Below are 23033 nucleotides of genomic sequence, written 5' to 3'. Positions count from 1 at the left end.
ATGGTAGCTGCTACTAGGTAATGGTAGCTGCTACTAGGTGATGGTAGCTGCTACTAGGTGATGGTAGCTGCTACTAGGTAATGGTAGCTGCTACTAGGTGATGGTAGCTGCTACTAGGTGATGGTAGCTGCTACTAGGTAATGGTAGCTGCTACTAGGTGATGGTAGCTGCTACTAGGTAATGGTAGCTGCTAGGTAATGGTAGCTACTAGGTAATGGTAGCTGCTGCTAGGTATTGGTTGCTACTAACACTAGGTAATAGTAGCTACTACCACTAGGTAATACTAGCTACTAACACTAGGTAATAGTAGCTACTACCACTAGGTAATACTAGCTACTTACACTAGGTAACAGTGGCTGCTACCACTAGGTAATGGTAGGTGCTGCTAGGTAATGGTAGCTGCTAGGTAATGGTAGCTGCCACTAGGTAATGGTAACTGCTACTGAGTCTGATTTATTCAATATATCTGATTTACTTTAATGAGTCTGATTTAGTTTAATGAGTCTGATTATCTTTAATGAGCGATTTACTTTAATGAGTCAGTTTTACTTTAATATGTCTGATTTTCTTTAATGAGTATAATTTTCTTTGATGAGTCTAATTTACGTTAATGAGTCTGATTATTGAGAATAGCATGATATTTAATCAGGAAGACTTCCTGCAAATCACTTAAATGCAATGCAATGTTCAATTTGTATATAGTTCTTATTGTTATTGAGACAACTTGTGTAGGTAAAAATTTGTATTTAGTGAATGTTCAATTTTTTAAGCTTAGAGAAATACAGTATATATGATCATAAGTAGGATTTTCAATATGGTCACCATTTTTTTATTCTTCAAGTGAGAATTGGGGTGCAAATAAAACCTTTTTAATTCAGTACTTTTGCATATAGACATGGGTTAAGAAAGACCTATTTTATTCATTAATTCTTTACAAATTCAAGGAGACACAAATTAGTGTACTTGGTAATGTATTATTTATTTATACTGTCTGTTGTATTGGTTCTAATACTTATGACTTGAGTAAGAAAACACTTGTTAATGCATTATTTACTTATACCGTACTGTCTATTGTATTAATTCTTATAGTTATGACTCAAGTTATAAAAAAAACACTTTTCATTGGTTCGTATACTTATGACTCAACTTAAAACAACTCTTTTTAATACAATATTTATTTGTTTTTTTTTTTTTTTGGGGCGAACCATAATTTATTTTCTACTTTTTAGTCCACAAGAAAAACGTGTTTGTTTAAAAAGTTTTTTTAAGTATTTTATTTATAGTAAATTCACTTTACCCAATTAAAATGGTGGGAAATTACCAGCCGTCTTAAGCTGATATGAAGCTTGCAGTGGACAAGGTCGTTGTCAATGCTCAATGGCATGTTCATGGATACTGTAATATCACATCAATAATACGGTAATGAATGAATATGGTAATATCATATCATAAAGGATAAACAAGTAAAAACACAGAAAATGTCATTTATTCTACATCTACATCATCTACAAAGGAAGAGGATGACTTCCAGAGTACTGTTAGTGATGGATAAGTACACTCTGCATGCTTCAAACGTTTTAAAATTGAGTTTTACTTTGAGTGCCCAGATTACTCCATTCCCAGGGGTAATTCAGGAGGCTTTATATTGCGTCTGGCACCTTACAAATATCATATGGAATTTATCGAAGATGCCATTTGATAGCCCTTGCAAAGAACTATAAAATGAGCCTAAACTTGTATAGGAAATGTTTCATGGTAAGAAATTATTAACAAAAAACACTCAAAACCGCCCATCATTACCCTGTTTGATGGTATTGTAGCCTAGTGATTTATTAAATTATCATAATTTAGTGATTCAAAGAAACATGACCTGTCAAAGTTTTATGGTAATTGTGATGCATTTATCCCTGACCAAATCTCAATTCTGTAGATATTTCCAGAGAAGAGGTTCTGAGAAGAAAGTGTGTGGAATAAAGGCGATTCAAATGCCGCCTATTCATTCCCTTCTTCACTGCGCCTTCTGCCAATATTCCTCAGTGAGCAGCTTCCAGTTTATGAAGCACTCAATGGAACATGATAAACCCCCTCGAATAGTCTGCCCCTTCTGCACCTCCTTCAACAGGCCCTACACCATCAAGCATAAATACAGGTAATATATATACTAGTCCCCTCTGCATCGCCTCCAACTGGCCCTTAACCATCAAGTATAAATACAGGTAGTATATACTAGTCTTCTGCACCACCTTCAACCGGCCCTACACCATCAGGTATAAATACAGGTAATATATACTAGTCTTCTGCACCACCTTCAACAGACCCAACACCATCAAGTATAAATACAGGTAATATATACTATTCCCCTTCTGCACCTCCTTCAACCGGCCCTATACCATCAAATTTAAGAATTTAGATAAAATCTTTATATATTTAGATTGCGTAATAGGTTTAGTAAGGAATGATTTTTTTGTTACAATTCAAAATTAGAAGAAGATAGCAAAGATTTTATGTACTGTAGTTTCAAATATAAAAAATGAAATGGCAAGATTAAATTCATGTATTTTATGCTGTGTGATAGAAGACATGCTGAATGACATTGCTCCATTATGTCCAGTAACTATTCTTTTATCATCCATTTAATCTGATGATTATACAAAAATGTATTGCAAGAATTCCATTTCATTGTTATTGATATTTAAGTCTGCAATATGAAAAATCATTCAAATGAGCTAGTATATTCTACATACTTTTATATAGGCTCATAATTTGGTAGTTTTAGTGACACCCAATAAGATTTGAAGTTTTTAATTACAAATCATTAATTTCTCAGGTTCAGGGATCTAATATATTATCATATATGTAAATATTTACATAAACCTGTACTTACAGATCACATGTATAGCTAATTATAATACATGTTTCTTGCTTATCAGTTCCTTGACCAAATAAATTTGTTCTCTGCAGATTCAGGGATCACTTGTTACTGCATTTGGAGGAGAACTTAGCCTGCACCCATTGCCCCTACACTACCAAGAACATGCCCTTCTTCCTGCGACACATGCGGGCCCACTCTGCCATGCACAAGTGCTATTATTGTCCGTTCACAACTCGGCACAGGGAAGAGTTTTACGAACACAATCTACGACATATTGCAAAAAATCGTGTCAAGACTGACCCATGTTTGAAGTGTCCGGCTTGTTTAGAAACCAATGCTAAGCATGCGCAGACAGTTGAGCATTTACAACTTCATGTGGCAAATAAAGAGTTTAGTTGTGCTCAGTGTGAGGGAAAAGTTATGTTGAATTCTAGAGGATTCAGACGACATATGTTGGTTCACCATCTCATGTGCTTTTAGGTGGAATGTTCATAGATTACATTCGTAGAATAGACAGATATTTGTAATCTGTATGTACAGATACATGTAATCTGTATATACAGATACATACATAAAAAATATATATAGATAGATATTACTTGCTGGTCAACAGATTCTTCCAATTGGTTGTTTTTTAACTACAACAGTTCACAAATTCCTTTTCAGCTTGAAGAAATTCATGTCTTATTTTTTGTGAATGTTCAGACATCGTCTACAATTACAGATGCACTTCTGATAGCTATCTCACATCTAATTACCTTAATCTAATTAATGCCTTGAGTTTTATTCTATGACTCTCTCTTGTGAAGAACGTACAACAACCATGCTCAGTTGTAACTTCCTGCTACTTAAATTTTCAACTTCTTGCTACTTGACACTTTGACTGCGACGTGCGCCATATACGCTACATGCATGCATGTCCCAAACTGCGATGTGCGCCATATATGGTGCACGCGTAAAAAATTTAATTTTTCAAAAAAAGCTTTTTAAAATATCAGCCAGATCATAAACTTGTGAAAATTATGATGGATAATTGACAATAATGTTTTCAAAAACCTATATGAACGTCGTGCAATCGAATCATAAGAATCTTAGTAGTTGGAATGTAGCCTGAAATAATGAGTGGGTACAAAAAAGAAAAAGTATTTAATAAAGGGGGTTATCCTGTTCCAATATGTTGAAAATCATTTTTTCGGTATTGGTATTGATTATAGTAGTAGAAAAATAAGTATTAGTCATTCGAAAGTTACCTAAGCTCACACAGAAACAGAATGGCACTGTAAAAAGCAAGATAAACAGTGATACAGATTCCGAGTACTGGGCTAGCAATTGATAGTTACTTTTCTAGATTTTTGTCTCACTTTAGCACCAACTAACTTCCTTTTTTTTGCAATTATGTTGAAGTAAGACTCAGATCAGTAGCTCGTCATGGCATGAAGTTCAGATACTCAGCTTCAAATACTTTAAAGCTGGAACGACAACATCTAAAATCATTGTGATTAGGTTATAGAAACATTTCTTCACATGTCTGACCTATTACTAGTGAAAATACATTCAGTAATCTTCAACGACTTCAGCAATTCACATCAATTTTTACTGAATATAGAACTGATCACCAAGCACCCAGGCATTAGCTACAGTTTTTGCCAATAACTTGAACAGTTGTTGGTACCACTTCATGCTTTGCTTAAAGCAGTTTTGTAATAAATCATCTAAATGAATTATAAACTTCCCATTTAGCAGCATTTTACCCCAGAATGATTTGTAGTTTGATTATTGCAGTCACAATCCGATTTCATTTGCACAAAAAATGTTTTTTTAAGCGTTAGTATCCGTGTGATGCAAATTTTTTATTGTAGTTGAATAATAAATGCTGTGTACCATAAAATGGGGTAACTCTGACCACTTTTTTTACAAAATGATGCCATTTTTTTTACTAGATAAGTTAAACTTATATTGAAACATGCAAAATACAGGTCTATACTCTAGCTTTACTGACCATAAATTGCTGGCTCCTGCCTCTCATAGTTTTGATAATTTATTACTCACCATAAATTACTGATACTGAATTATTAATCACCATATTGATAGTTACTCACCATAAATTGTTGGCTCCTGCCTCTCATAGTTTAATTTAAAAAAAAGTGATGGTCTTTGTTACCCCAGCTTTTGGGGTTTCTTTGACCGGGTGGTAAAATCAATTTTATTTTTTGGTAAAATAACTCCAAATAACTCCAGGTTTCTATCATTCAATCAACATGTGGCTCAAGCAACATCGAAAGCTAACAGAATTGTGGGCATCATTCGCCGCTCATTCACTTGCCTGACGGAAAAAACATTTGTGACACTATATAAGAGCCTAGTGCGACCGGCCCTTGAGTATGGTCATTCAGTGTATAACCCCCAGACAAAACAACTATGCTGTGAGCTGGAGGATGTCCAGAGACGTGCCACTAAACTGCTGGCTTCACTGAAGGGCAGGTCTTATGAAGAGAGACTGAGAACCCTGGGATTGCCCAGCCTTGAGCACCGTCGCTGTCGAGGTGACATGATTGAGGTCTATAAGTACCTTCACGGCATATATTGTACCGAGCGACCTCGATTCGAACACCCCCCGGCCAATTACGAACTGAGAGGCTCCACCATGAAGTTGCAGAAAAACAGGTTCAGACTCAATATCCGAGGCCACTTCTTCACCAACAGGGTAATAACAACCTGGAATAGTCTGCCCCAAAGTGTCGTCGACGCCCCATCAGTCAACGCCTTCAAAAACAGGCTGGATAATCACTGGCAGTCCCTACCCTCTCTCTATGACCCATCCTGCTACCACTAGTGACTTAGTGTCACCACGCGCACATGCAAGTACCATGCAGCTAGCAGCACAACGAGCGACGAACATGGCCCAGGAGGGCCTCAAACGTCGGTTCAGTTCAAGTTCAAGTTCAAGTTCAAGTACATAAACATCTCATCTTCTTCTTACCACATCAAAACAACATCAGCCACAACATAGAAGTAAATAGCAACAGTTAATTTGATTGTTGCAATTTGTCCATTTAATGGGAAAGCTATCTCACCTGTGTTTGTAAAGATCTTTTGCCATTAAAATATAAAATATATGGTAGATGTTTTTTACTCTATAAAATCTCATGATAAAACCAATATGGCATATTAATGATTTCAGTTCTCATTATTTTTATTCACATTTACTCATTAATGATCATATGATTTTTTCTTCTTGTTAAATAATTTAAGATTCCATTAAAAGTATGGAAAGTAAGTAGGCAGGTGCCAGATGCAAAATAAAAGCGGCCCAAATTGCCCCTGGTAATGGGGTAATCTGGGACACTTGAAATAGAACTTAATTTTAAAACGTTTGAAGCATGCAGAATATACTGTACTCATCTATTACTAACAGTACTCTGAAGTCCTCCTTTTCCTTGGTAGATGATGTAGATGTATAATAAATGATATTTTCTGTGATTTCTGCTTGTTTTTCCTTTATTGGTATGATATTACCATATCTATACATTACCATATTATTGATGTGAAATTACCATATTATTGATGTGAAATTACCATTTCCATGAAAATGCCATTGAGCATTGACAACAACCCTGTCCACTGCAAGCTTTGTATCAGCAGCCATGTAGCATTTCTTCTGTATCTGTAAGCTTACAGGACAGCTTGTAATTTCTCTCCATTCTAATTGAGTCCATCGAATTCACTAAAACAAAAAAAGAAAGTAAAAAACATACCTGACACAGAGAGGAATATTCTAGTGACAAATATCATATTTTTTGGAGAAATAAATCATATTGTAGTTTAGGTTAAGGGGGGTGTCTACCCCCCAGAAAAACTTCCACATTTACTAGTGGATCTTTCTAAAACTGCACACATATATATAGAACCAAAATACAAGCAGATTTTGTTAATAGGATTTTTTTTGAAAAATTAATAGAAAACGTGAAATTCATAGAAAATGGACAAAAAAAGGGGTACTTTGAAAATCTATCTCCTACAGTTTTCAAGCTACAGCATTGAAAAATATACCATTCGATTCGTAAAGACCATGCAAATCGAGTAATGAAGCCTGATTTTTTTTTATTTTTGCCTTAGTTTTTTTACACATTTTCCCATTTCCTTCTCATTTTCTTCAGATTTTCCCCCCTCCCCCCATTTTGAATCCAAACTATGCACAATTCTAAAAAAAGGCTTCGTTACTCAATAGGTATGGTCTTTACAAATCGAATGGTAAATGTCTCATCGCTGTAGCTTCAAAACTCTAGGAGGAGATAGGTATGCCGTAACAATAAGTGTGAATGTTCAGGAGAGTGCAACAAAGTCCCGCACGCAGTGCAATAGGCACTCAATGTATAGCAAGGATACAAAACTAAACTTTACGGGAGTTTGATTCCAGTCAAGGATGGTGGGAGCAACTGCATGCACACCTCCTCATATGATGCCAGGCGGGTAACTAAGGTGCACCTCAAGCAGACACTCTGTTTAAAGTGCTTGCAGCAAATTTCCTCCTATTCTATTTGTTGAAGAACTCCCCCACCCCCCTTCTTTCATGATCTTTTGTGAATGCATAAATCAATGTACAGTGATGGTAATGGTACCGTTGGATAGGGCAGAATGTCAGCTTTAAGATGAGACTAAAAACTGGAAAAGCCAAATCTGAAAACTTTAGGGTAGAAACCCCCCTTATTTACTTTTCATTTTATGTTGCTCGTGCATAATTCTATCTATGACATTCTCTGCACAATTTTGTGATGACCGATGATGCATTAATTTTTTGTCAAGTGAATTTTTTTAGCTGAGCAAAGTAAATATAGTCAAAATTTTTTTGTTAATTTTTTTTTCATAAACTGGAGCCTTTGCTAATCAAGGTTCTACTGTAATTGCATTTTTAGAGGTGTCCCTTATTACCCCGGGGGGTGTCCCTTATTACCCCATCCTGCAGAAATGGCTGCCATATTTTTTTGGAATGAGATATGTGCATTCTGTTAATCAAGTTTTTAAGCCAAAACCTGTTTGCAACTTTTATGTAAGTAAAATTTTTTGATCCGGCAAATATTTTTTTGCTACAGATCTTAACAGAGGTACATCTCCAAAATCTCACTTTTCACACTTTTTTTCAGAGATTTTTTAGAGGTTATAAATGTAATATTTTTTAACTTACTTTATGCTATATAGATAGTAGGTAAAAATGTTGAAGTTTATGCCACTATTTTTAGTTTTGCAATATTTTGATTAGTTTAGCTGCTACAACATTTCTACAAAATGTGGGACAGCTGTTCCAATTTGCCCTGTCCGTTCCTTATTACCCCGTTTGATTGTAACAGATTTAGGGCACTTAGCATCCAATTTATGGTTGGCGGGTTTAGCTTGAAAATCCATAGGTGAAAATCCTAACTTAACCATTTCTTATAGTGAGCCCTTGCATTAAAATGTGAAGGCAATGATGCCCTCAGTGTGTGTAGCTCATTTAGGGATTAACTAAGAGTTAAAGAGCACCAAGATTGTAGCAGTGACTTGTGGGTTGAAGTCTTGGCCAGTTGTGAAAATTACACTGTGTTTAGTATCAGCAACAGGCTAAATTTAGCAATGTCTTCTATGCTGATGCCAATATAAGTTACCTCTAAGGGATAAGCTATTGACCACCCCTTATTTGACCTTCAATAAAATAGGAAATTTTTAAAGTTTATATTACTAAATACAATAATAAGGCTTAATAGGTAGGCCAAAAATAAGGCTAAATAGATAGCTAAGCTTTTGTCAGGTCATGAAAACAAAATTTCATACTAATCTCAAAGCAGGCCTGAGGCAGAATTTTTCCATCCATGAGGCCATAATTAAATTTAGTTTCTTTTACTAGATTACCAGTAACATTAAAATACATTATTAGAGGACTCATTTACTTGACCTTTTGCTTATGTATGAAGCTACCAGCCTTGCTCGGTCTGGCTGCCTTATTAAATAGAAGAATAATCAAGGGTTTGCACTCAGTTTAAGGGTTAGTTGCAGCTGTGCCATATATATTTTTGATTCAAAGGTTTGGACCAACTTAGATCACCTACTCGCAGTTAACAGCTGTGAAATGAATATTTTTGATTGCCTGATTTGATTATTTTTTCAAATGTAAACTACTTTTATTATTCATCAGCTCTTGTAATTTATTCAAAGTGTTTAATAAATTGAACTCAATTGCTTTAAATAAATCAAAACTCTAGTTATTCTTCAGAGCTTTGATGAGGTCCAGACATGAGTCAATTTCATGGCTTTATTGGTCATTAAAAATGTGTATTGTTCTTGTAAATTTGATTGACTGATGTTATAATTTGCTCTTATATATTTGCAACTAAATCTAAGATTTCATAGTTTCAAAAAATTGAGGGGAAAAATGCAATAGGGAATTTGATAAACATAGAAAATTCTGGTATGTTTAGTGCACATAGAATTTTACTTTTATATTTGAATGTTTTGATTGACTTTTATGATGCATTTTACCTAATCTCCTCTAAAAATATTTCAAAAACTGTGCCAAAATCTCAATATTTTCTAAATATTATATGAGTAAAGAAGCTGAATAAATATCATAATAAATATCTTTCTAAATTTATCACTTGTTCATAGATCATGATCACATTTGCCTGTGTTCAACACTGCATAAATCAGAAAGCTTCTTTCCATTCTCCATAGGGAAACAATATTTAAAATATTAGAAGACAATATTAAAGGAGAGATATGTAAAACCTAATATCATGGAGCCAAAAAGCCGTATAGAGGTTGGGCACTCCCGCCTTTATTGCCATCACTGCGAGTTTTCCAGCCTGTTCCCCATCCAGTTCAGCAAGCACTCGCTGGAGCACGGCCACCCCGCACACATCGTCTGCCCCTTCTGCACCTTCAGGCGCCCCAACACTCCCAGGTTCAAATACAGGTAATGATAGCTGCTATTACTAGTAGCTGCCACTTGGTAATACTAGCTACTAACACTAGGTAATGGTAGCTGCTACTACTATGTAATGGTAGCTACTAGGTAATGGTAGCTACTAGGTAATGGTAGCTGAATTTTAGGTAGGTTAGGTAGGTAAAAACCTGAATTTTAATGCATTACCTTTTGCTTATAGACTTGGGGTAAAAAGACTCATTTTATTCATAAATTCTTTACAAATTCACGGAGACATGAATTAGTGAACTTTTTAATGCAGTGTTTACTTATACTGTCTATTGTACTGGTTCCTATATTTATGACTCAAGTTAAAAATACTTTTTATGCATTATTTACTTATACTGTCTATGGTATTGATTCTTATACTCATGACTCGACTAAAAACCACTTGTTAATGCAGTACGTATTGATTTATAGGTACTGTCTTTTGTATTAGTTTTTATACTTATGACTCAACTTAAAAAACTCTTTTTAACGCAGTATTTATTCACAGGTTCAAAGACCACCTCCTGACGCACCTGGATGAGAGGCTCGTGTGCACCAAGTGCACGTTCTCCACCAAGTTCATGAAACATTTTCTCCGCCACATACACGGCCACTCCTCCACATACGCATGCCCCTCATGTTCATACACGTCTAAGTACAAAGATGCGTACAAAGAACATTCACTTCGTCATCTTGCCAAGGAACGTGTCACTTCTGACCCATGTTTGAAATGCCCCGCATGTTTTGAGATGAGTTCTACACATGGCGAGACTGTTGAACATGTGCAACTTCATGTTGCGAATGAGGAGTTAGGCTGCGCTACGTGTGAGGGGAAAGTTATGTTGAACGGTAACTCTTATAAACGACATATGTTCATACATCATCTTTTGTTGTTGTAAGTGGCATACATTCACTGCTGTAGGTGTCAGACATTCACTGCATTCACTGCTGTAGATGTCATACATTCACTGCATTCACTGCTGTAGATGTCATACATTCACTGCATTCACTGCATTCACTGCTGTAGGTGTCATACATTCACTGCATTCACTGCTGTATTTGTAATTATCGACATACATTTGTAGTCTATGTAGGACGAGTGTATATTTGTATGTTTTAAATGACTTAGATACTGTTGAACGTCTGTGTCTCTGTTGAACATGTGTGTTGCTGTTGAACATGTGTGTTGCTGTTGAACATGTGTGTTCCTGTTGAACATGTGTGTTGCTGTTGAACATGTGTGTTCCTGTTGAACCTGTCTCTTATACACATCTAGATGTGTATAAGAGACAGCTGTTGAACATGTCTGTTGCTGTTGAACATGTGTGTTGCTGTTGAACATGTGTGTTCCTGTTGAACATGTGTGTTGCTGTTGAACATGTGTGTTGCTGTTGAACATGTGTGTTGCTGTTGAACATGTGTGTTGCTGTTGAACATGTGTGTTGCTGTTGAACATGTGTGTTCTTACAGTTATTCGGTCACTGTTAATGTAGAACATGTGCTTCATATCCACACGATTATTTTAATATTCTTTGTATTATTATTCCTTATTATTTATTTATTAATTCTGGAGGGATTTACTTATAGATATACTCCTGCTGGTTGCTATAATCCAGCGTTGCTATAATCCAGCGTTGCTATAATCCAGCGTTGCTATAATCCAGCGTTGCTATAATCCAGCGTTGCTATAATCCATTGATATACAGAAACTAATACAGATACTTATACACTTCAACAGGATACTTGTCTGAAGATAACTGGAATACTTGACGTATTACTCGTAAGAAGATACGTGATAGATATTAGTACAATGATACTTGATAGATGATACTTCTTGGAAGAGTTTCCGAAGGATACTTGAAGGATGGATGCTACTCGAATAAAATGCATTAGTTTTCTATTATTTGAAACTATTGTTAATGATCTCTTCTAATTATCTAATTAGTGAAGCCCCCCTATTAATTATAAAACTATCTTATTAAAAAATGGGCATTAATGTAACATTTATTTGTGTGTATGTGTATAAAACTTCTCGTCACCTCGGAGTTCAACTTAGCTATTGTAAATGGTTTAAATTGAATAAGATCTTGCAATAATCTTCATGGTGTTTGATCATTATTAGCTTTCTTCAGTAAAACGGGGATATGGCGATGGTTTATTAATTATATTATTATTAACATAAAGTAGAAGTTTCACTTATGAAGAAAAAATTATGTCTTCTCTGCATCTGATTATAGACGTTGCATATTTTCACAGCTAGCTGGACCTCAAACCCGTGATTCACTGCTCCTTGTTGAATCATTCCATTTGATGAGATGTCAAGTTGACCTGAACGCTAAACTAGTTTCTAATTAAGATTAAAAATTTTTAAGCATAATGCGTTTTTGTGATGATCTTTAATGAAATTAAGTATTCATTTTAATTCGTATGCGTGAATTTTTCAGATAAGATTTCATTAATTCGGTTATAAATTCATTCTAAACTTGATTTGTATGTCAAAAGCGGCATTTGATTTATATATTTCTTTATATTTAAATAACCTCAACAATATCAGAGAAGGGATGGTGAATTTAAGATAAAACACTATACAGTTATCAAGTATAATAAGTAAGTGAGAACAGTGTTATTTATTACATATACTATAAAGCAAAACAAGAGAGGCACATTGCGAACAGTTACACATCATGAAAACGATGAACGTGTTTCAATAATATTTTTACTAACGATGTTCTAGACGTTTTACTTGTCTGGACCGTGAATGCGTGGTGAATAACGCTTATTATTCATTTATTACAACAATAATTCATTATATAAGTATTAGTATCTACAGGGCATTAGATATCCTAGATAAAAACGTTGTTGCAATGAAACGTTTCAAAAAGTACGGCCAATATTTAGGTTCCGTATATCTGTTAGAAAAAAAAATGTTTCAAGATTCTTACAAGAACATCAAAAATAATGTTTTGTTCTGTACAATATAAAATATAATGAATAGCTCAGAGATACGAGTTGCCTTTTTGGTACAACGCGATGCACGTAGAAAAATGAGTGCGTCATTTTGTCAAAATAGTGACACACTTTCTTCCCTTAACACAGATGCGTCTTTTTGCAAGGGGGTAAACCGAGTCGTAGAAATTTGGACCAAATCTCGCTCATTTTTCTGGGTGTTGCATCTCTTCAGTCAGGGTGGAGTGAGTGGTATGTTCCTGTTCAGTCAGGATGGAGTGAGCGGTATGTTCCTGTTCAGTCAGGATGGAGTGGGTGGTATGTTCCTGTTCAGTCAGGATGGAGTGAGTGGTATGTTCCTGTTCAGTCAGGATGGAGTGAGTGGTGTGTTCCTGTTCAGTCAGGATGGAGTGAGTGGTATGTTCCTGTTCAGTCAGGATGGAGTGAGTGGTATGTTCCTGTTCAGTCAGGATGGAGTGAGTGGTATGTTCCTTTTCAGCCAAGATGGGGTGGGTGGTATGTTCCTGTTCGGCCAGTATGGGGTGATTGGAATGTTGCTCTTCAGTGAACATGGCGTAGGTGTTCTGCTGTTCAGTAAACATATCGTTGGTGTTCTGCTGCTGTTCAGTGAACATATCGTTTGTTTTCTCCTCTTCAGTTAAGATGGCGTGGGTGTTCTGCTGCTGTTCAGTCAATATGTCGTGCGTTATCTGCTCCTGGTCGGATAAGATTGCGTGTGTATTCATGAGCGCCTGTTCAAGGTAGTCCTCCGCCTCGCAATCTAGTACGTTAAGAAACAAGTCCGCTTGGTGTTGTGACGTCATCCTATGCTTTTCGTTCTCTTGAAAGCTTGGCTGGTGGTTCATCACGGTATTATTTTCGTACATCATACCGTTGTTGTGTTGAGGGAACAGGTTTAGACTGGCCAGCATCGGGTCAGAGCTTTGCCTTGTCCCTGATTGGAAATTTCGAAAAACGATCCCAGTTTCATCAGAATATGAAGGCAGCAGTTTCGGAATAGGGTTTTCTATTATTGAAATTGTGTTTGATGGAGGACATCTTTGTGGCAGCGTTGATTGGATAAAACTACTGTCTGAGAGATCACAATAAACTGTGAAGCTTTTGCCAGTTTCAGCGATTCCTGGAACTTCTTTGGTCTCCAGACCGACATTGGATGCACTCGCCGATGGAACAAAATCGCGAGTTTCGTTGGAAATGAAACGGGATAAAGATAAATTCTTTGACATCAAATTATCAACACATTCAACACTACCGCCATTTTGTTGCTGCATGGCTTGCAGGTCTTGCTTTAGCTTAAAAAAGAAGGCAAGGCGAGATATGGCAAGTTGTTAGTGGCGTCTTTAGTATCGTTGTGGCCCATGAGAGGCGTCGACATGGAGGTGATGGCGGTCCCCATGAGGTCCGGACCACAAGTACCTCCATCATCGGGCTCCTGTTTAACACCTTCCATGTGCTGCTGGTGGTGATGCAGGTGATGATGTAACTCACTGTGACCTCCTAACTCAGGTTCATCCTGTAGGATTGGCGGGAAGCTCTGTAGACTTCCTAGACCTCCAAGACTAAGACTAGGGGCGGAAGAAAAGTCCCGGATGTCCTGCAAGTAGTAGTCGCTTGCTGCAGACGTAGGAGGGGCAGACTGGAGAGTAGGAGGATACCCATATACGTGGGATGGGGGAGCGTGGGGAGGAGGAGGGTAGGAGTAGGCACCAGAAGGGGAAGAAGAAGGCAAGAGGTTGAGGTGGTCGTAGTGGGGAGCGTAGCCCCAGCCCCCCGAGGCTGCATCCCCGGCACTGAACTGCAGGGGTCCGAGGCCCCCGAACCCCGCCGCTGAGAGACCTAAAATATACGGAAAATAATAATATAACTGAAACATCTAGTATTAAAAAAATATAAGCGAATATAAAAAGTAAAATGACAATAGTTACGAAGAATAACTTTAGTAAGAAAATATATGTCATGTGTCATATAAAAAATATATAACTTTTTTTCAAAAATATATGTCACACTTCATGAATATCATTGTGCACCGTTTCCTCTTATCAAATCTCTTGTAATATAAAGTTAATATCTTTTTATAGTTGCAATGCAATATTCAAAATAAAAAGCTAAATACTATGAGAAAATTAAGATATTTTTCTCCTATCTAAGCAGAGTTAGAGCGAACTTATTAGCCAGTGAAATGAATGAGATTTTGTCCAAATACCGATGCAATTTTTACATTCGCGTGGGTCATCCTGACACAATTTTGCCGACAAAAGGACGTACCCGTGCTACGCATAGAAAATAAAACTATTTGGATGTGAAGGAATCCCATAAATTGGAACCATATTAGAGATCATGGTGAGCTAGAACTTTAATAGATCCAATATCCATAAAAACCGCAATAAATTCTAGAACTTCCTTTATATATTCATCTATGACTCACCTGGTGGAATGTAGTTCTTCCTCGGAGGTTCTCGTTTCCTCCACTTGGCCCTGCGGTTCTGGAACCACACCTGCACCCTGGACTCTGACAGGGCGAGCTTCAGAGCAAGCTCTTCCCTGGCGAACACGTCGGGGTAGGGGGCACGTTCGAAGGCTCGTTCTAGCTCCTCTAGTTGATAGGCCGTGAACGTCGTCCTGTTATACAGATATAAAATCATAATATATATTATATATTAATAAAATAAAAAAATATATGAAACCTGCATTAAAGAACAGCTTCTGCTAAACTACACAAATAAAAATATATATATTATTTAAAATGTAATATATTTAGGCTGCTACGCTACGTGTACTTAGGCCGCTACGGCTGCTGCTACGTGTATTTAGGCTGCTACGTGTACTATAGCTCAGGCCGCCACGTGTACTTAGGCCGCTACGTGTACTTAGAATAGAATAGAAGTGTCGACGTTGAAGAAATTCTTAACATCGCAGAACATTCACAGCATTTTGCGGTCTCGAACTCGCAACTCACTGCTACAATTCTGCTGTGCTTAACCGCCCGGCCTCCTCGCCGATTCTGACCAGAAACTGGCGTACAGAGCTGGGATCTTACATTTGTTAATCATGCAGTACTATGGGTACACTACACAAGTTAAGCATTATGTACGTAATAAATTTACATATATTATACAATAAAACACGTGTTATATAATAATATTAAGCAATAAAACATTTTTTATATAGGGCAACATAGGGTAGCGCCCCCCCTTTTTCTAAACTAAATTTTTGATGAAGTTTTAATTGATACGAGGTGGTTCTTTGTTTTGTTTAAAGGTACAACTAATGGGGAATGTATGATGTGAATTAGGCGCCTATAGAGTTTTCCAATTTTTAATGAAACACCATTTTGTAAAAAGTGTCAAAATGGGCCCATTGCCCCACCACTGGGGCAATGGGTCCATGGGCTTGGGGCAAGGCGCCCACCATTGGTCCCTTTACCACAATTGCATATTTTTCGTTTAAAAATGAAAAAAACAACACTTTACAGTTAAAAATAAGAAAAATGTAATAAAAAATACGACATTCGTTCATTTTTAACAACTCAAAAAATAATATCCTTAGCTTGAAAAAAATATACTCTTGGCTTAAAAAATCTATCACTGACGTGAAAAAAAATATTTCATTGACATAAAAATGTACATCCTTGACTTGAAAAATATATCCTTGCGATAAAAAATTCGTCCTTGACATGAAAAAAATGTATCCTTGACTAGAAAAAATATATTTAGTTGATCAGAAAAGAACTTCGTTCCAGTTTCGTCCATAACCCAGATATTATGTGCAGAGAATTCGTGCCTAATCGTGATTTCAGCCAACACCATAAAAACGCATCAACTTTTGGCTCATTGGTGTTGACTGAAATCAACTTTTGGCAAGGCAAGAGTCAATAACTCGATAAGGGGTCATACATACGCATAACTAGAAGCTAAACCAGCTGCCTTGAGGCGACATATCAGAAAATCATGCAATATGAAGTGTAATTTGTAATTCAAAAAGCTAGTCATAGTTTGAAAAGGTCATTGAGACAAATCTAATGATGTATAACACAAGACTTCACCATGGGCGCTTTGCCCCGTGACACGCGTGGGCCCGTTGCCCCACTAGGTATCATTTCAATTTATATCGTGTCAACATTTTATTTTAAAAGCTAATAGTCTAAACTTGGTCTCAAAATTATCCCCATAAATATTACTTTGAAAATATAATTCAAAGTAATTTCGAAAGCTTCGTCTACAGTAATCGAAAAAGTTTTATTTAGAAACAAAAAAAAAAAACTATTATCTGGGCTAAAACAGTTGTTCACAAAGAACTTAATAACGCAAGCACTTAGCAAAACGTAAATCCGTACACTTCATTCCAGTGAAACTGTCGACCGGCGGTAGAGAACACGGACCAATATCTGCCATACTTAGCGAGAAACCCGCTATGGGCCCGTGACCCGCAGTGGGCCCACTGCCCCATGTTACCCTAATAATATAAAGCAATAAAACATATGTTACATGCTAATTTTTATACAATAAAACATATGTCAAGTAATAATATTATACAATATAACCCATGTCACACAATAACATCACTAATCACCTCGTTTTCTTCTTCTTGACGGTGGGGGCGCCGCCCTCCGCCGCCCCCTTCTTGGACTTGGGCTCCGCCTTGCGGCCTGATGTCGAGGACGGCGTCGCATCGCCTGCAAATTTTCAAATTAATTATCTAACTATACAGAATTATTATATGTAACCATGAATTTTTCTATTAGCTCACATTTTATTATGAAATGTTTTTCTATTGCCGGCTACATACAAATATCCAGAGGTGGACAATAGCGCGCTACATGTAGCGGTAGCGGCGCTTCATTTAAGCAATTGTAGCGGCAGCGGTAGCGCCCGCTACATTTAGATCATGTAGCGGTAGCGGTAGCGCCCGCTACATTTAGATCATGTAGCGGTAGCGGTAGCGGCCACTACATTTATGCAATTGTAGCGGTAGTGGCGCTATATTTAAGCAATTGGAGCGGTAGTGGTAGCGCCCGCTACTTTTAGAGCATGTAGCGGTAGCGGCCGCTACATTTCAAAGTAGCGCTGCCCAGCTCTGCAAATATCGTTAGCCCATACACAAACAGCCTAAGCTTTTGTAGCCATATAGAATATGTTCGACCCTTTTAGTTCGAACATGTTTTACTTTTTTTAGCCCATACAATAAAATCCTAAGTTATTACCCACCTTTGCTACAGCCCATTAAGTAAAATTCTTAGTTATTTTAGGCCATTAAATAAAATCCTAAATTATTTTCGTTCACACATTAAAATCCTAAGATATTTTATCTCATACATTAATATCCTAAGTTATTTTACCCAATACATTAATATCCTATTTATTTTTAGCGCATATAATAAAATCCTAAGTTATTTTAGCCAATACATTAATATCCTATTAAGTTATCTTAGGTCATATATTAATATCCTAATTTATTTAAGCCCATACATTGAAATCCAAAGCTATTTAGCCCATACAATAATATCCTTTGTTATTTTGGCCCATGCATTAATTTCCTAAGTTATTTTAGCCCATACATTAATATCCTAAATTGTTCTAGCCCATGCAATAAAATCCTGAGTAATTTTAGCCCGTACAATAAAATTCTAAATTTATTTCAGCCATACAATATAATATATTCAGCCCTTTTAGCACGCACTTATTTATCATGCTGGTTTACTATATACACCTGTACTACATTTAACCCCTGTTGAAATAATTATGAATTTCGTGAATCTATTTTAGCTGAAGTCTCAACTGTTTATTACAATTAATTTTATATGAGGCCGGATATCCTGCATCCATTCAGAAAAAAATACCTTGATAGATTTTGAATGAATCGCTTTTTATGAATCTTTGAATATTTTTATGAATCTTGATGAATCTTTTCTTTAGAATATTAAAAAAATTAACAATTTCAAAACTACGAGTTTGTTTTTAACTAACGAAGGGATTTACCCGTCCGATCAATTTCATTCGTATGAAATTATTTATAACAAAAAGAATTTAGTAATTCGGTAGATATAAAAATGATTTAAAAATGAAAGTTCAGTTGTCTGTCATATTCTATGTCTGCTAACCTGCCGTGTCTGCAGCGCTCTGCAGTTCAGAAGATCCTGCAGCGTCTGCTTCAAGTTTCCTCTTCACTGAAGAAGACTGTGCGGCTGTTGAAGAACTGTTGACAGTGTTGCTGCTGGTGCTGTTGATAACTGAGATGTTGGTGCTATCGCTGCCGTTGATCAAGGAACTTGTGTTGATGCTATCACTGTTGATGGTCGTCATGTCGGAAGAAGGAGGCTGCGCGATATGGCTCAGGTATTCCGATCCTGGCCTCAAAAAAGTCCTTTCCGACATTTGTGGATCAGGACTGTCGTACCGACAGGTGAGTTCGGCAGATGTCCCTCTTGAAGATCCTTCATAGGTATCCTTCACCTGTTGTTTTGAGGTTGATGATCGAACAGAAGTTGTGACTTTGACGGGAGATATGGTGTGTTGTCTCTGGATCATCGTCGGAGAAGGACATGGTTCGTCAGGACTACGGTTTGGGTCCGCGTATTGCTGGGGGCTGGAGAAAGGAGCCAACATCAGATCCGTGGACAGTCCCAACATCAGGTGGATGCTGTGGTACCCTCCTGTGTAGGTTCCTGCATCCATACCTGCATCCCCACACGATGTCACCACTGACTGGAAGTGGTTAGGTGGTTGTACACTCATGAGTGGGGAGTGTAGGTTACTGGATGAAGATGGTATGTCACTGCTGGAGTGGGAAGATATTTGGGTATTAGATGATGGTTGGGTGATTACCGTAAGTGATGAATGGGAGGGTTGGGTATTAGAAGTCAGTTGTGGATGATTAGAGTGAGAAGAATGTTGGGTATTGGAACTAGAGTGATGATGTCCAGTTAAGGGCGTATTTGGTATGTTAGGAGAAGATTGTGGGTGTCCTGAAAGAGACGAAAACTGAGTTGAAGAAGGTTGGGCAAGGCCCGAAAGTGAGACCTGACTTTCAGGAGAACCTTGCAGATGAGCAAGAACTGAGGCGTGTGGTAGATGAGTGTTGCTCGAAGATGGTTGATGGTTGATGATACCTGTCGACGAGTGGTTGCCCTGATGGTTCTGGACTTGTTGCTGGCTCACACTAGTAGTGGTTGTAGTTAGGTAACTAGCGTTGCTGTGACTGGTTTGGTTACGTTCTTCAGGCTGTCGCAGCGACGATCGGCATTGCTGGGCCATGTCATTGCAGTTGTAGTTCATTGTTGATAGTTCTTGTCTTTAGGGTACGATGAAAAAATGTACAATTTTACGTCCAGATTAATACTATTAAATCCATATTACATGATAATTCATCTTTATAATCCTGCTCATTTACTGGATCATTTTCCAGACAAAACAAAACATTAATAACGTCATTATTCAGCATCAAAAATTATGTTTTAAAACCAAAAATAATTCAAGTGGATGGGCGATATATTTTATCTATTAAATAAAGAAAACTTGTCGGTTTCTGATAAAGTTACAAATGAAAATAAAATATATTTTATATTTTAGATAATATCAAATAACTTAGAGTAAAGAAAAGTTGAATTAAAATTAAACTTCCAAACTAATCACAATTAATGATAGGTATTTTTATTAAGGTAGTACATATGAAAGAATTTTGCGTTTCTTTGAGGCGCATTTAAATGAATTCCTGGGTCTGTGTATAATTACGTGCGCATGAAATGTATGGAGTATGAATGTATAATAAATTCACGGTTTTTGTGTGAATTTATACACGAATTTGAAAGCTTCTACGTGATGCATAAAATTAATTGCTGTTAAAAGTTAAATTTGAATAAATTTAAATTTTTGAATTCACACAAATTATCTGTTAAATTACGCACAAATTTCATTTTTTCTGTGTTTTTTGTTTGACAGAATTCATGTTTTTATAAATTTACGCATACTTGTATATCCATGCTTAGGATTCACGGTCTGTAAGTGCATCTTATTTGCAAGAAATTAACGGTTTCTGTATATTTCTGTATATCTGTAATAAATCCACATGAATAGAAAATGTATTCCGTGTGAAATGATCTAATATATGTATATTTAATATATGTTTAAACATATCATAATATATTAATACAGACATTCAGACGCTTCTAAAAATTAATCCAGGCATCACCACATTCGGAAACATTTTAAATTAATTTTTTTTACCCCTCGAGTTATTATAAATTTGAATATAATAATTTTTGTACAAACTAACCATTATCCAATTTACCTTTTTAGTCTCTCTCACCGTAAAATGGCAGAAAGAACGTCGACGATATACAAATGTATAAGTGAACGTACATTTACTTTCACTTACATCATTTTACATCAATTCAAGTTCAGTTACACCCAATTACCCGGCCAATCACATCAAATGTTCAGCCAATATATAGGCTAATATAGCCTGATGTTGCGTCCAATTAAACACGCATTTTATATATCAATCGCGTAAAACTCAACTGCCAATCACTGGCCAATTGGTTAAGCCAATGAATACCAGGAACTTTATAATTGAAACTTCACGTGGAAGTTTCAATTGTATGGCCAATTTTTACTGCCAATCAAGCCAATATGGCGCACTAATCTGGCTAGTACGGCACAATAATTGTGTGAACGAGTTAATTGAAGTGGTCAATGGCAGCACCAATCGAGCCAATATAGTTCACTAATCGAGCCAATGAGTGTTTTAATGGACGCAATGGTGCGAGCGCGGTCTCCTCTAATGGACGCCAATGAAATCCATTAGCGCGCCACACCATCTCTACTTCCCGCGCGCGTCTCGCACCACAAATGATCAATTGAACGCATGAGGCAAAACGCTCCTGGCAACCCGCGCTCCACCCACCCCTACCCTCACACAGTTCATGCCCCGCCCACTTGTACCCTGGCACATTGCATGCTCCGCCCACCCCAGCCCTAGCGCACCACGTGCCCCGCCCACTTGTACCCTCGCGCACCACGCGCTCCGCCCATCCCTACCCTCGCATACTTCATGCCCCGCCCACTTGTACCTTCGCACACCACGTGCCCCGCTCACTTGTACCCTCGCACACCACGTGCTCCGCCCACTTGTACCCTGGCACGCTACATGCTCCGCCTACCCCTACCTTCACACGCTTCGAGCCTCGCCCACTTGTACCCTCGCGCACCACGTGCTTCACCCACTTCTGCCTTCGCTTGGCCTGCGCCCGCTTCCTTGTACCCTCGCCCCGCCCACCTGTGCCCTCGCGAGGCCGGCGCCCCTCCCATTTGTGCCATCGCGTGGCCCACTTGTGCCTTAGCAGGTTGAAAGTTAGGTTTTTCAATGTATTTTTAGGAAAATATGTCGGCGGAAATATAAAATAGAATTAAGTACGACCAACTTTAAGCCCTGAGGCTAAAATATTGGCTTGCCCATTGGTACTATAACTCTCATTGGCTCCACCCACTTCCACCCCAACGCTCGGTTGGAATTCCTTTGCGTTTAAATTTTTTTTGTCCTTGTACTTGTATGATCATGCGGGTAGACGGCACACTGCTGTGGCATGTGAGGGTAACCGGCGCACTGCTGTGGCATGTGAGGGTAACAGGCGCACTGCTGTGGCATGTGAGGGTAACCGGCGCACTGCTGTGGCATGTGAGGGTAACCGGCGTACTGCTGTGGCATGTGAGGGTAACAGGCGTGCAGCTGTGGCATGTGAGGGTAACCGGCGTACTGCTGTGGCATGTGAGGGAACCGGCGCACTGCTGTGGCATGTGAGGGTAACTGACGTACTGCTGTGGCATGTGAGGGTAACCGGCGCACTGCTGTGGCATGTGAGGGTAACTGGCATACTGCTGTGGCATGAGAGGGTAACCGGCGCACTGCTGTGGCATGTGAGGGTAACCGGCTCACTGCTGTGGCATGTGAGGGTAACCGGCGTACTGCTGTGGCATGTGAGGGTAACTGGCGCACTGCTGTGGCATGTGAGGGTAACCGGCGCACTGCTGTGGCATGTGCGGGTAACTGGTGCACTGCTGTGGCATGTGAGGGTAACTGACGTACTGCTGTGGCATGTGAGGGTAACCGGCGCACTGCTGTGGCATGTGAGGGTAACCGGCGCACTACTGTGGCATGTGCGGGTAACTGGTGCACTGCTGTGGCATGTGAGGGTAACCGGCCTACAGCTGTGGCATGTGAGGGTAACCGGCGTACTGCTGTGGCATGTGAGGGTAACCGGCG

The 23033-nt window shown here is 38.1% G+C and overlaps 3 protein-coding genes across 3 annotated transcripts; 1 reads left to right on the top strand and 2 right to left on the bottom strand.

Annotated features, from left to right (window-relative positions):
• Nucleotides 1–9498: 9498 nt before the first annotated feature.
• On the top strand, nt 9499–10790 carry LOC108674831 (RE1-silencing transcription factor B). Its single transcript, XM_018162805.2, has 2 exons — nt 9499–9815; nt 10321–10790. Exons 1-2 carry the CDS (start codon nt 9637–9639, stop codon nt 10709–10711), a joined length of 570 nt encoding a protein of 189 aa, XP_018018294.1. The 5' UTR covers nt 9499–9636; the 3' UTR covers nt 10712–10790.
• A 2008-nt stretch (nt 10791–12798) lies between these two features.
• LOC125179339 lies at nt 12799–14072 on the bottom strand. The gene is made up of 2 exons (XM_047885028.1): nt 13065–14072; nt 12799–12998 (listed from the first exon to the last, which is right to left on the bottom strand). The coding sequence occupies exons 1-2, from the start codon at nt 14048–14050 to the stop codon at nt 12965–12967; spliced, it is 1020 nt and encodes a 339-aa protein (XP_047740984.1). The 5' UTR covers nt 14051–14072; the 3' UTR covers nt 12799–12964.
• Nucleotides 14068–20165, bottom strand: LOC108674830 (mucin-21). Its single transcript, XM_018162804.2, has 4 exons — nt 18877–20165; nt 17349–17451; nt 15205–15398; nt 14068–14615 (listed from the first exon to the last, which is right to left on the bottom strand). Exons 1-4 carry the CDS (start codon nt 20048–20050, stop codon nt 14068–14070), a joined length of 2019 nt encoding a protein of 672 aa, XP_018018293.1. The 5' UTR covers nt 20051–20165.
• Between the last annotated feature and the right edge of the window lie 2868 nt (nt 20166–23033).

This window comes from Hyalella azteca, unplaced genomic scaffold (assembly GCF_000764305.2).
Source record: "Hyalella azteca isolate HAZT.00-mixed unplaced genomic scaffold, Hazt_2.0.2 contig16728, whole genome shotgun sequence".
NCBI classification, from domain to species: Eukaryota; Metazoa; Arthropoda; class Malacostraca; order Amphipoda; family Hyalellidae; genus Hyalella; species Hyalella azteca.
This window is presented reverse-complemented; position numbering and strand designations above follow the sequence as displayed.